General features: G+C 42.0%; 1 protein-coding gene across 1 annotated transcript in view; it reads left to right on the forward strand.

Annotated features, from left to right (window-relative positions):
• Positions 1-8227: 8227 nt before the first annotated feature.
• ITPRID2 (ITPR interacting domain containing 2) overlaps positions 8228-12723 on the forward strand; it is a 31156-nt gene continuing 26660 nt past the window's right edge. The window contains exons 1-4 of the mRNA XM_068196034.1: positions 8228-8264; positions 9496-9594; positions 10055-10263; positions 11058-11740. Of these exons, the coding sequence (XP_068052135.1) occupies positions 9551-9594; positions 10055-10263; positions 11058-11740 (936 nt within the window). The 5' untranslated portion in view covers positions 8228-8264; positions 9496-9550. The remainder of the gene's footprint in view (positions 8265-9495; positions 9595-10054; positions 10264-11057; positions 11741-12723) is intronic.

A 12723-nucleotide genomic window follows, 5' to 3' on the forward strand; every position in this document is an offset into this window, starting at 1 on the left:
GCATGGCCTTTGTGCTTTCGGGCCTTCAGGAGCGATGCCACAGTTTAGACTAACTTCATTTACCTGAGTCTCTTAATGTATTCTGTCCTTAACTTGAGGCATGGTATATGTATTCTGCGTTTCTGTTACTGTTGCAAAATAATCTTTGGTGTTTAGAACAGGTATTGATGGAATTACTTTTTCTTTATCTTCAGTCACATAAACGCACAAATGCTACATCAGTAGCAGCTGCTTTTTTTTTTTTTTTCTCCATTCCGTCCTAACAGCCCTTGGAGGCAGAGTTGATGGGGAGAAGCTAACAATTAGCTTTCCAGTAGCTGACTATGCCATTTCAAGACCTCTGCTATTTGATATTTCTGGTTTCTGTCTCCTTTTAAGAAACGCTAAGTTAAGGCAAGAATTTACCACTGAGATTAGTTGTGCCTTTGTGATCTCTTGATCTGGTAAGCAGCTGACTGATCTTACTCTGTAACTGAAGTGTGGGCTGTTTTATAGCTACAGGATCCTCCATATAGTTTTCTTCAGATCTTTATAGGTTGTGCCTTGGATAGGGTGTTGGCAGCTACAGGCTTGAAATGGTACTGAAATATAATGTTCAGACTTGACAGACCGTTCTTCTAAAATGCTAGAAAGGGAGAAAAATTTTCTGACTTTACTTCAGATCTGGTATCCTGTTGGTCTACTAAACAGTTTTCTTAAAATCAGTATTACGAATTCAGTGCTTTCTCAGAAGTATTTTTTGAGTGGGGAGGGCAAAAAATGTAAGAACTGGAGGGGAAAGAGGCCACTGGGGGTGATACTCTTCCTAATGCTGCACTGCCACTATGTCTAAAACTGCAGGATTTCTGTCTAGAACCTTCCCCGCCCCTGTAGTCCTTAACATTTCCATACATAATTTAAGGAATAGCATTAAGCTGCAAGCTGACGACATGAACATCTAATAGATGGCCAAAAATCTTGAGTAATAACACAAAGCTTGCAGTTTCTTACCCATGCTTTGGTATCTGTTGTTAAGACTGGCACCACACATTTTGTGGAATGTGTTTGCATCTCTGGCGGTTGATTCCCAAAATACGGGAATCTTGTTTTACAAATAACAAATGAAGCACAAGTCAACTCTTTTGCTAATAGAGAAACATGCATTTAGGTAACTTGCGTTTGTGAAACCTGTTGCTCTCCTTCCACAGTAGCCTTTTAAAGTACAGCTATTTACTGCTGTAAATCTTTTCAGAGGAGTCTTGTGTTCTCCTCAGAAGGACTTTTAAAAACAGCTTTCCTAATCAATGCTATTCAGACAGGAGTTAGCCTCTGCTCTATGGCATGCAGGGTGCCAGTGTGTGTGGTTCATGCCCGGAAGATGCAATCCCAGCTGCCTGTGAAGGGCTGCATAGTTCCTTATGTTTTAAACTGCAGAATAGTTTAATTTTTTGTGCCTAATGTACATGCAAACAGTTGCTAGCATGTGCAGTAAAGTGATAATTCAATTGGCAGTGTTATAAGTGATTGTATATCTAGAATCCTTGGTAACAATGTGCATAGGAAAAGAGGAGACAGCATTAACAGAAGATGGAATAGCCCTGCAGATACTACAATGTTTTTTTTTAAATAACGATAGTGAAATTTACAATTTGTAAGTTGTTCTCCCTGAAATTTCTTACTTGTTTAATAACACTGGTTTTGCTGTCAAGCTTTGATTGCTAAAAGGTGTGGGCATACACAAACAGAGCTTCTATTCTGGTTCATGGCACAGCCTTATTCTTACAAGTTAGCTCCATAACAAGTTACCATGTAGCTATTGCCACAAATGAAGATTAAGTTACTGAATACAATATTTTCTCTGTTACATGTTTTCTAAAAGTAATCCTTCACATCTTCTGAGATTCTGTATGAGTTTGTGAAATCAGAAGAAAATTGGTACTTTTAAAATCTCATTTTCTGGTCTGAGTTGGCAGCAGCACAAAAAACCTTAATATCAACCCACTGCATAAATAGATCTGCTTATACGTTTTATTCATTTGTTTGTTTATAAAGGCATCAGTAGTGTTCTACTATGGATAAAAAGAATTACTAGCTGTCCTTTGATATTTATGTTAGTGGTTTGGGGCTTTTATTACTTGGCATCTCTGTTTTACATCTGCTGTAGAGGAGAGGAGGGTTCCTAATTTCCCATGTTATTTACCTTGATAGATACCCATTTTGTTGTTTTGGGCTTTTTGTAAAGAAATAACTGGCAGCAAACCCCAAAAGCAAAAAAAGCAAGTATTTATCATACTGTGTTAAAAATTATGGAGGCATAAAAAAATGTCAGATGTTACTCAAAGTCGCTGGTTCATTCACATTTTGGGAATAGCATGCTTTTGAAAAAGGCCTCTTTTTCTCTTTCCCCAGTACTTTGAAAAGGCATTTTGACATAATAAGAAAGCTCATAAAAGTTGAAGCACAAGTGTTTGCATTACAGTGATAGATAAAAAGAATTTTTTTTGTCAACTATTATGATGACGTGTACTATTTTGATTGAATATATTTAAACTCTGCCAGTAATACAGGGGATGTGGGAGGTATCTAGGAGCCATCTCCTGTAGATATGCAGGAAGTAAGTTCTTGAAATGCCTCAGAAAGAAGAAATTTTTTGCTTCAAGTTTAAAATAAACATGGCTTCTGCCCAGATAAGGTTTTAAAAGCTGAGGTTTAAACACTTCCACAGCACAGTGCAAAACCCTTGTCTTGTTCTGAGAGCCCACCCGACCACAACTGGTGGCTGAACAAACAGAGCTCTGGGATGAGAGGAAGCCTTGAGGCTGTGTGAGGCAGGGACACCCCATCCTGAGGGCACAGCAAGGGGCAGGGTCCCCCAGCCCTAACATTCCCAAGTGCACAGGGCTGTTCTGAGACAGAACCATGGGCCTCGCTGGTGGAAAACAGCCTGATGCAGAAAGGCAGAGCTATCCGTGCTGTTGTCCACAAGGATTTTTGTGTGTATTTCTCCATTGTTTAAACTCATGTTTTGCCTAGTTCTTAAGAGCAAGTTTTTCAAAGGCAGGGGGTGTATGGCAGCTGTGTGCACCCGTGCAGGTAGGGCAGCAAGGGGTGGTTGACAAGGATGCTTTTCTGGTAGCTGCTAATGTGCTGTAATGGTGACAGACTTAATTTCGAAAGGAAAATGCCAGCTTTGATGGATGCTTTTACTGCTTTCTGCCAGCCACTGCATGCAGCACTGACCTTGGCTGTCAAAGTCAATGCCAGCAAGTTTCTACATCAAAAACATAGAGCCATGGGAGCAGCCACCAGGGAAGGAGAGGGAGAAGGTTGGGAGTGCACCCATCAGAGCCAGGGAGTAAACATCCAGCACAGTTATTATCTGAGAACACAAGGCTTCTTGTAGCCTGACAGGTTTAGGCAATATAGCCCAAGTTTTTTAGACTCTGACTGGACAGACATCGAGAAACGCAGGAGATGTGAGCCTCGGCAGAGTGTGTCCTGTCACCTGGAAAGTGCTAATGCACCTGGATGCTCTGGCTGTTTGCCTTGGAGTCCCACCACGGCGGGGCTTTGCTTTGCTTTGCTTTGCTTTGCTTTGCTTTGCTTTGCTTTGCTTTGCAGAAGGCGTGTTGAAGTGATCTTGCTCCGTATCAGCTGGCTGCATCTGGAGAGAGCTCTGTTCAGAGGGGAAAGAAAAATAAGGTTGTGAAGTGTAAGGTCTGTTAGAAAGCAGATGCAAACTTTCCTTGCTTAATTTGGCTATGGCACCAAAACAAAAACTGTATCAGAGCACTGTTTCTTTCAGGTCTTCAGGCAGGTTTATGTGTTTGTCTAATTAAAAATCCAAATGAAACATACATAATGTAGGTGCATAAATCATCTGCTTTTCCCTTCTTTATGAGTATTATATTTCTGAATTTGTTTTGAGCTTTGAAAGTTAATGCTGTGCTGCTTAGAAGTGACAAGACTTTGGTTAAACATGTCTGAGAGACAAGATGTGCAAACATCTAGTTAGTGTCAACAAATACAGTGTGAACCCGGAGTGGGATTGGACCTGTCATTTGTGAGGCTTCTGCTGCTCCTTTAAAGCACCATGAGGTTCAGCAAATCCCCTGCCCTTCAGGCAACAACTATGGGAGGGATCATCCAAAAAAGAACTAGTGTGAACAGCCTGTAAAGCATCAGAACTGGCAAGAGACAGCTAACATAGCTGTCAAGACTTTTTTATCTTGGTTCTTCCTGATCATCAAATACAACTTTTCACTCCTCTCTCCAAGAAGTTTTAAATGTGTAGAAAAATGGCAACAGTTTTTGCTGCATAAATGGGCTTGAATTAATCCATTCAAAAATTCATGCTTGTTTTTTCTGGGTGTTTTGCTGAGAAGTCCCTGATTTTCCTCAGCAGGGACTGCTGCCCCTGAAAGTATTTGAGCTTTGCAGTTATTATGTTTTGTTGTTTTTCTCTGCAAGGTGTATTTATTTAGAGGGCTGGGGATTGTTTAGGAAGTTATTGCCAGTCATCAGATGTTTGTGCTTTCTGGGGGCGGAGGGAGGGAAGGAGGGAGGGAGGGACAACTGCTGCTATCACAAGCTTGTTACATGCTGTAAGGAAGGACATGAAGCAGCAAGTTTTTTAAGTAGTGTTAATCTCTTCTGTGGTTTCAGAACGCCTCTGGGAGCCTCCCTGGATGAGCAAAGCAATCCTCTATTGAAGGGTAAGGAAGGATTTTACCTATTGAAATCTCTTTTGCTGGAAACTGTGTTTTCAAGGACATTCATGTGAGACCTGGTGTCTTTAGTAGCAAACCAAAGCCGGGTCAGTGTTGCAAAGTTATTCTCACGGCGGAGCAATTGTGTCTGAGAAACTGAAGAAGGGGGAAAGGAACCTGAATAAGTCTTTCTGGAGATCTTAGTAAGCTCTAAAAAACCTTCCAGATGTGCAAAACAGGGAGGTGATTTTGTCTTCAAACTGGAGAGCATTAGGCAGTCTCTGCCTCTAATAACTGTGGTTGCCACACCTGAACATTTTACTATCCAAGCACGTCTGAATACCAAAGTTCAAAGTACAGTGGGAATGTGCAGGTAGTGACAGGGTGAAGAAGAATTACTTGCTGTGCCTGGAGTCTTCGCTTTAGCTCCTAATCTGGTACAGGAAGGTGAGAGGGGAATGCCCCAGCTGGACTCAGACTCTGGATTCTCCTGGTAAGATGTCTGGAGGATAGATAATGCAACAGCCGAAGGCACAGAAGGCTGAGTGGTACCTCCAGGTTCCCACTTGAAGTTAATTTGCTTACACGTGGACTTGGAGGTGTTTCTGAGTGCAAAACCAAAGCAGTGTTGTAGTTGTTCCATTTCAAATCATTTTGCTGTGTTCTGAAATGTAACTTCTTGCTTCTTAATGCATTTTAAATGCATGAGTAATGCAGGGATTGTAAATAAAGTCTAGTTACTTCTTGTATCAAATTAAGTGTCCTGCTAATATTTTTAGATAAGCAGCTGGAAGGAAAACATTGGAGCATTGTAGTTGTTGAGCTGCTAACTGTATGTTTTCAGGCATGCTGGTGAGAAATGGAGGAAGTTTTGAAGATGACTTATCCCTGGGAGCTGAAGGTGGGTGTGGCAGATTATGACTCTTTTTCTAGCCAAAAAAATTATACTCAGTCATCTGATTTTTATTTTGAAGGACAGCATTGGCTAGAAAATCAGGATGAAGCACACAAAAAATACAGGAAGATTTGCTTTTTGAAGTTACTTAGATTATTGCTAGAGTTAAACACTGTGGGTCTCTGACCCAAAGGTCAGAGGCAGCCCTCAATTTGCTTCTGCCCTCTCATTTTAATACCCATGATGACAGGACAGCCTGGAGCACTTACCAAGGCTGTGAGAAAATGATTTCTCCTACTTGCTCTTGTCTATGGGTTACTCTTGGCAGCCAGGCATGCTCCACTTCCACTGAATCCCTTGGGAGTGGCATGTGTGGGCTTCTGAAAGGAGGAATGAAATTCTGTCAGCCAAGAGGCAAATCTGTTAAGTGCTTTTAAAAGTGAAAAGCACCAAAGCTGAGTAAGTATCTTGATCAACCACAATATAGACTCTTCTGTTGCTAGCTGCTTGCCTTTTCTTTCTCTTCCCTTTTTTAAGGGGAAGGAGATGTGGGTGTTCCCCGTAAACTTTGTGAAAAAGACTTCTAGCCTTGATGTTCATAGATCAGAAGTGTCCATAAACCAGCTAGCAAAAGCAAGGTGGATTCTGTTCTAACAGCAGCATCTTGTAAAATAGCAGAAAAAGTCTCATAAACCAGCTCCCGGGGTTATCTGTAGGACAGGGGATATAAGACATTAACTGCTTTCAGTGTTAAAAAAAAAAGGCAAATCTCCCAGTTTAGCTTTTAATGTTTTTGAATTGCAGCTTTTGCTAAGTGCCAGAACTGGTGTAATAGAAAGCCTTTTTCTTCCACATTGGTCTTGCCAGTAGTGTCAGAGTGGGATAAGGCCTGGAGGAAGGAAATATCTTTAATTTTTAAAGATTTAAGACTTCTAAGGAGAAAAGTTTATCTGGTAATGATCTTGATCTGATATTGATGGAAAAGCAGTAAATGAGTCTCCTATTGCAGTAGATGAAGTAGGATTAAATTTTCCTATTGACAGTCTTTTCCACTTGTTAGATTGCCTGCAGTACAAAGATTTCATAGGAAAAATTTCTGTGTAATGATAATCCAAGGGTCTGAGCTTATGACCAAGAACACAATAATTAGTGTATTTTAGTACATCATGTCACTTTTTTCTATTCAATTTTTCTCCTTATAGTTTCCAAGGACTTCTGGTTTTTATGGGTCTTTAGCATGATTTAGCTTGTTCAGATGAAAAGATCCCAGTACTAGAATTGCTGGTTGATTTTTCTGGGTAACGATGTGGATGTTTCTGCTGGGCTTTGCTTCCCATCCTAGAACAAGGGGACAACAGAGCAGCTTGGAGCAGGGCTGCGTGCCCTGCCAGACAGACAGCCCCTTTGAGGCTGGGATGAATGGCCTGCCCTTGTGCAGCCGTGGCTGCCTGAGTCCAGATGCAAGCCAGAGCCCTGTGTGGATGGTACAGAGGGCATTGGGCAGGGACCTGTAACCCCAGCCCACTGCTGAGCTGGTAAAACCCATGGTTCAGCTGTTCAGCTTAGTCACTGGATAATCCTTACAGATAGGCTTACATTCATATTATAGGCAAGAATATTAAAAAGAAGAGATGTGGAATCTGTGTTTCGCATACTTTCCTTTGCATACATTTCTTTGTGATGCCTCTGAAATGAGAGAGATTGAGAGGTTTCCACGTTTTACTCATGGTTGCTGACTTTACCCTCCTGGCACAGCGGGTCGAGATGCAGGGTTTTCCTGGCAGTGTGTGACATCACTCTTTTCATAGCTGATTCTGAGGGCTGCTATAACAGGCACATGCTTCTTGCCTGTCTCTTGGGGCAAGTTGTTAATGCTGAGTTGCCTCTTTGGGGAGCCCATATTTTAAGTCTGAAGTTCAGTTCTGAAAGAATAATGCTGCCTGTAACATTCCCCTGTGATCCAGCTGTGGAAAGTGCTGACTTCCCTGTCAGCCTGGTGACCAGGTGTTTGGTACCTGGCAGACAGCCTGTCTCCTGAGGCTATCAACTCTGAGCCCTGCCAACTATCCCTCCTGCCCTATCAATGTCTGTTGGCCCCATCAGCACCAAGTGCTTCACTGAGCTCTGGTCCATGTGTTGCACAGCTCAGGCAGCCAGGGTCCTGCCCCACTTTGCTGATGAAAAGATGAACAAATAGTCTCAGCAAATGGCTGTGGGGCCAGCTGCCTTTCTTATATTCTTTACTTTCTCAACTGGGGCAGTCTTTGCATGCTTGCTTGTCCTCCTCCCCTTCCCACCCAGGAACAGCCCTGCAGCTGGTAATCTTGTCTTCAGTTGCAAAGCAATAAATGGTTTCTATAACAATTACCAGCTTATCATAATTTAAATTTCAAGTAATAAGATTAATGACAGTATGTAAGCGTGTGTCCATATGAGACTTAATTTTAAACAGAGCTTTAATAAACCAGATCATTTTTATATCAGCCATATACTAGAAACCCTTGACAGTCACATTTATATAGAAGAAGTAAAATCTGGTTTATGCAGGACTGTTGGTAAATGTGCTCACTGTCTGCTTCTTCATACTGATTGTGAGGAGTGTAGTTCTGAAGAGGTCTGGATATAACTTCTTCTTTCTCTGCAGCTAATCATCTACGGAGTGATGCCCAAGCAGAAACATGGTAAACATCTTTTTTTTGTGTTTGTTTACTTCAGAGGAATATTTGTACTGAAGGGCAGGGGGGAGAATGGGTAGTGGAAGTCATGGGGGCTTCCACAGAGCTAAAGCTCTTCTGCTCTTGTCTGTTTACATGAGAGTGAAGGAAGTGATCCAGATAACACAGAGTCATTAGGAGGTGCAGAAAAAAAAATTAAGATTTTATAGTATTTCAGCAGACTTGACATAGATTTTGGAGTAGCAGGAGGAAAACAGAGAAATGAAAAATCTTAGCAATGTAGCATAATTAACCTTCTTTGCCTCACTGATTGCTCACTGTTTCAGAAATTTCAAGGGAAAATTAGTTTTGCCTGTCACAGCAGATGTCTTTTGGGAGCGGGGAAAAAAGACTTTCAGATAGGAGAGATGGTTAGAGCTTCTAAATAAAATGTGCTGAAACTAAAATCCCACTGAGACTTCAGTGAGTACTGCACAGTGCCTGTGGAAAGCATCCTCTCTATTCCTCCTGAGTTGGGCTCCATAAATAAATATACATACACTCTTAGGTGAATCCTCTGCCACCCTTGGTTTCTTGGTGGCTGTTTGGGGGGGGAACAGTTTGTTCCTCAGAGAGATCAACAGGAAAAGTATGTTTGAACCCATGATACCACCTAATGCTCAGGCAGTTTCTCCAGATGCAGGGAAGAAATAGTTTGGGATTGGGAAAGAGACTAGCCAGCAGTGTGGGCTGGAGCTCGTCTTGCTTCATTTCCCCGTGCCCGGAGCCTCTTCAGCTCCCCCAGCCAGGTCCAGGCAGGTGGCAGCTGGGGTGAGCAGGGTACCCGAGGCGTGGAGAGGATGGCCTTGCATGGAGAGGTGGTCCTGCTGGAGGAGGCAGTGGCCCAGGGGAGGCAGGAAAAGGCAGGGCAAAGACAGCTCACCCGAGGCTGGGCTTCCTTACTGGAGGAGGGTGGGAACAGGGAGGGTGGGGCAGCAAGGGCAGATCAGGGGTTGTTTTCTCAGCTCGCATTTGTGTTCGAAGTCATACCGTCTGTGTACATTTTTACTGAGGTGGCCCAGGGTTTGCTTTTGTTTCTGTATTTCAATAAATGACATGGATAATATAATCCAGATAACACTGAGGGGGAAAAGAGAAATTCGGCAGTGCTGGCGGGTTAGCTCTCCAGTGAGACAGAGAATCAAGTCCCTGAACAAAAGAAGTTTATCGCAGGGGTCCTTTCTGTTTGTGTTGACAGCAATGGTGTACTGGCAAAGGACAGGAGGCTGCAGTTCCATCAGAAGGGGAGAAGTATGAACTCTACCGGCTCGGGAAAAAGCAGCGCAACTGTTTCAAGGTAAAACTATGCTTAAAAGGTCTGTTTCTCAGTTAAATGGACGTGTCTTGTTTTATGTGCATTGCTGCATTTAGTAGCTGAGAAGGGAATTTTCATGTGGCTGCTTGGAAAACTTCTGTTTGTCTTTTGTTGTGGTTTTCAGTAAATGCTAACAAATGGACCTAAACATTAAAAATACCTGAACTTTTAATGGTATTTTAAAATCTGAGCTCTGCAGAATAGGACTGATTTTAGAAATTATGGGATTTGATCTGTGATGTGTCTGGACCAATGGCTCTTATGATGGGAATGAAAACTTTAGATGCAGAGATCTCCACAATTATTTCCAAAACTAGTCTGAGCCGTAGGAGTCAAAAGCTCAATATACTGAAGTGGTTACTGGGCTGAGTTAGCAGTTTGATAGAAGGGACTGGATCTTAAAAGGAGACATGTAGATGGTTAACATCTTTCATTTGTCTAGTGTTTCTGAATTACTGGAGCTTTATGAGGAAGATCCTGAAGAAGTGCTCTATAACCTTGGGTTTGGAAGAGATGAACCAGATATTGCTTCAAAAATTCCAGCGAGATTTTTTAATTCATCATCATTTGCCAGAGGGATAGATATCAAAGTGTTTTTGAATGCCCAAATACAGCGCATGGAAGTGGAAAATCCAAGTTTTGCTTTAACAAGTAAGTATGTTTTTGAAGCACAGTTTATTTATGAGTTTATTAACTATGTAAACAACCCCAAAAGAGGTGTGCATCTAATATTCTGGCAAAACTCTGTTAAAGCCTAAAGGCAACATCCCATTCAGAATTCATAATAAAACTCTTGCTTGGTCTTAAATAGGCAAGAGGTGACCACCAGGGTGGTACTCCTTGGGATGCTTGGAAGGGTTTGTAGTGGGGGAGGGAAATAAAAGGCATCCTGTAAGATATGCTGCATTCTGGTTTGTATCGTGCTCATCTTTTCTTCTGTTGCAGCTTTAGAGCACTGAAAAAAATAGCAACATCCCTCTGTTTCTGGTGTTCTTCAGTCCCTGGGTGGGACTTTTTTTCTGGGTGGCAGTGACCTATTTTTGTCATTGTTGAAATCTGGGGCAGTATTTCTATGGACTTGGACAAGAGCTTTGTTGGATCAGTAATGAGCGGTGCTTAAATGAGAGCATTGCTGTCCTTGTCTAGTTGTAGCTGGAGAGAGCAATGTGAGTAACACTTCCTTTCTAGCATTTTGTAAATAAACTTGCATTCATACACGTATGCCACTGATTTAATTCAGGAGAACTTTGCATGCTGTTCTTGTGCATTTCGTAAAGATTCTTTTTTTTTCCATAGTAGGGTATAACTTTCATGTTACAGGCCTAGGAAGTGTTCATTCAGCCTCAGAGGCCCCTGATAAAAGTAGGAGGAGGTTTGTGGGGTTGGGCAGAGATTATGATCAAAATTCCCTCTTCACATATGCCTTGTGTTTTGTTCCTGTGCAGGTCGTTTTCGTCAGATTGAAGTGCTTACTACTGTGGCCAATGCTTTTTCTTCTTTGTATTCTCAAGTCTCTGGGACTCCTTTGCAGAAAATTGGTAGTATGAATTCAGTGTCTTCCAGCAAAGAGGCATCCAGCCCTCCCCCTCTGAATCGCAGCAACACAGCCAGTCGGTTAATGAAGACCTTGTCAAAACTCAATCTGTGTGGCACACAGCAAGCTGATGGCAGCAGCTCCACAAGTCCTTCGCCTGTTGAAAAAGGGAAAAGTCCAGCTGAAGTAGGGAGTGAGGAAAATGATGTTAAAAATGAATCTAAATTGCCAAAATATCCTAAAAAGAAAGACTGTCCCTCTTTTTTGGCCACTGTAAAGGAGGAGATAGCTGGCAGCCAGACAAAGGCTGCAAACGCAGAGAGACCTGCGCACCTCCCTGCTGCACAAGAGGGTTCTGTGCCTCCAGCAGATGGGCAGGGTGGCAGGTTGGCCGGTGCCCAGGATAGACCTTGCGAAGAACCTGGTCTTTTGGACTCGCCAGGGCTCAGCAGCAGTTCCAGCACCTCCGACAGCAGTGTGCTGACACAGAGACTGTCCACGGCATCGCCAGGTAGAGACCCCTGCACTCCCCTCGCCAACCCGTCCATAATGAACCTAATGCTGCAGCAGAAGGACTCCTTTGAGATGGAAGAGGTGGGTGAAGATATGTGACTTTCTTTGTGCATACAGTTTACATAACTCCCTGTCTGCCAGCACAGGAATGTTCCCTCCTGTGCAGTTGACAGTGTTTTCTCCAGGAATACTTTAAATTCTCTGAGTGTTGTGCTTTCTCAGCAGTTGCAGGCTGCTCTAATTGATCCTCTTAATGAAGAAACTCGGTGCTGCTGACTGTTCCTAAGTCAGTGGGAAAGTTCTCTTTTTTTTTTTTTAAATCAAATTCAGAAAGAATTGCTATCACTGCTGTAACTCCTGGGAAGTTTTCCCTGTGTAAGTAAATCTAGGTTAGGCTTTGTATGCAGCAAAACCTTGGGTGTTTAGTTTTTACTTTACTTAAATTGTTAAGTAGAAATCATAACTTTTGTTGCCTAGAAGTAAGTTCAGGGTATTAATTGATGTTGATTAAAGATACATTTGTGAATAAAGCAAGAGTTTTGTTGCAGTGAAACAGAGGAGGGGCTTTCATGAGGAGTGAGGTGCTCATCTTGTGCAGCTTTCGGTTTTGATAACGATCTACTCTAAGTTGATTTATTTGTTCTCTGGAAATTAACACACTGAAGGTCGCTGTGACATGACTTTTGGCAATGGCTTAATTACAAAGTTTGTGCTAGATGTCTTTTAACATCTTCCTATATGCAGATATCCATTTTCATATTGATAATTGTCCCAGAAAAATTTTAATTCCCAGGTTCCTGTAAGTGATTTGTTTATTAGGCTAGTAAACATCTAGCCTACAGATTCAAGAATGCAATTTTTGTATAGACTTGCAGCTCAAATTGTAAGACCTGTCTCAATATTCTTAAATGAGTAGATGCTTTTGTGGACACATTTCAACATGACTGTTAAAAGTTCAGCATTTAAGTTTTTCGTCTGTTTGAAATAGATACATAAAATGAAGGATATTGTGATTTCATTGGTGAAATGAAGAAAGCAAGTGAATAGAAAAGCCCCAGAATTTT

The sequence above is a fragment of the Anomalospiza imberbis genome, chromosome 7 (genome assembly GCF_031753505.1).
Source record: "Anomalospiza imberbis isolate Cuckoo-Finch-1a 21T00152 chromosome 7, ASM3175350v1, whole genome shotgun sequence".
In the NCBI taxonomy this organism is placed as follows: Eukaryota; Metazoa; Chordata; class Aves; order Passeriformes; family Viduidae; genus Anomalospiza; species Anomalospiza imberbis.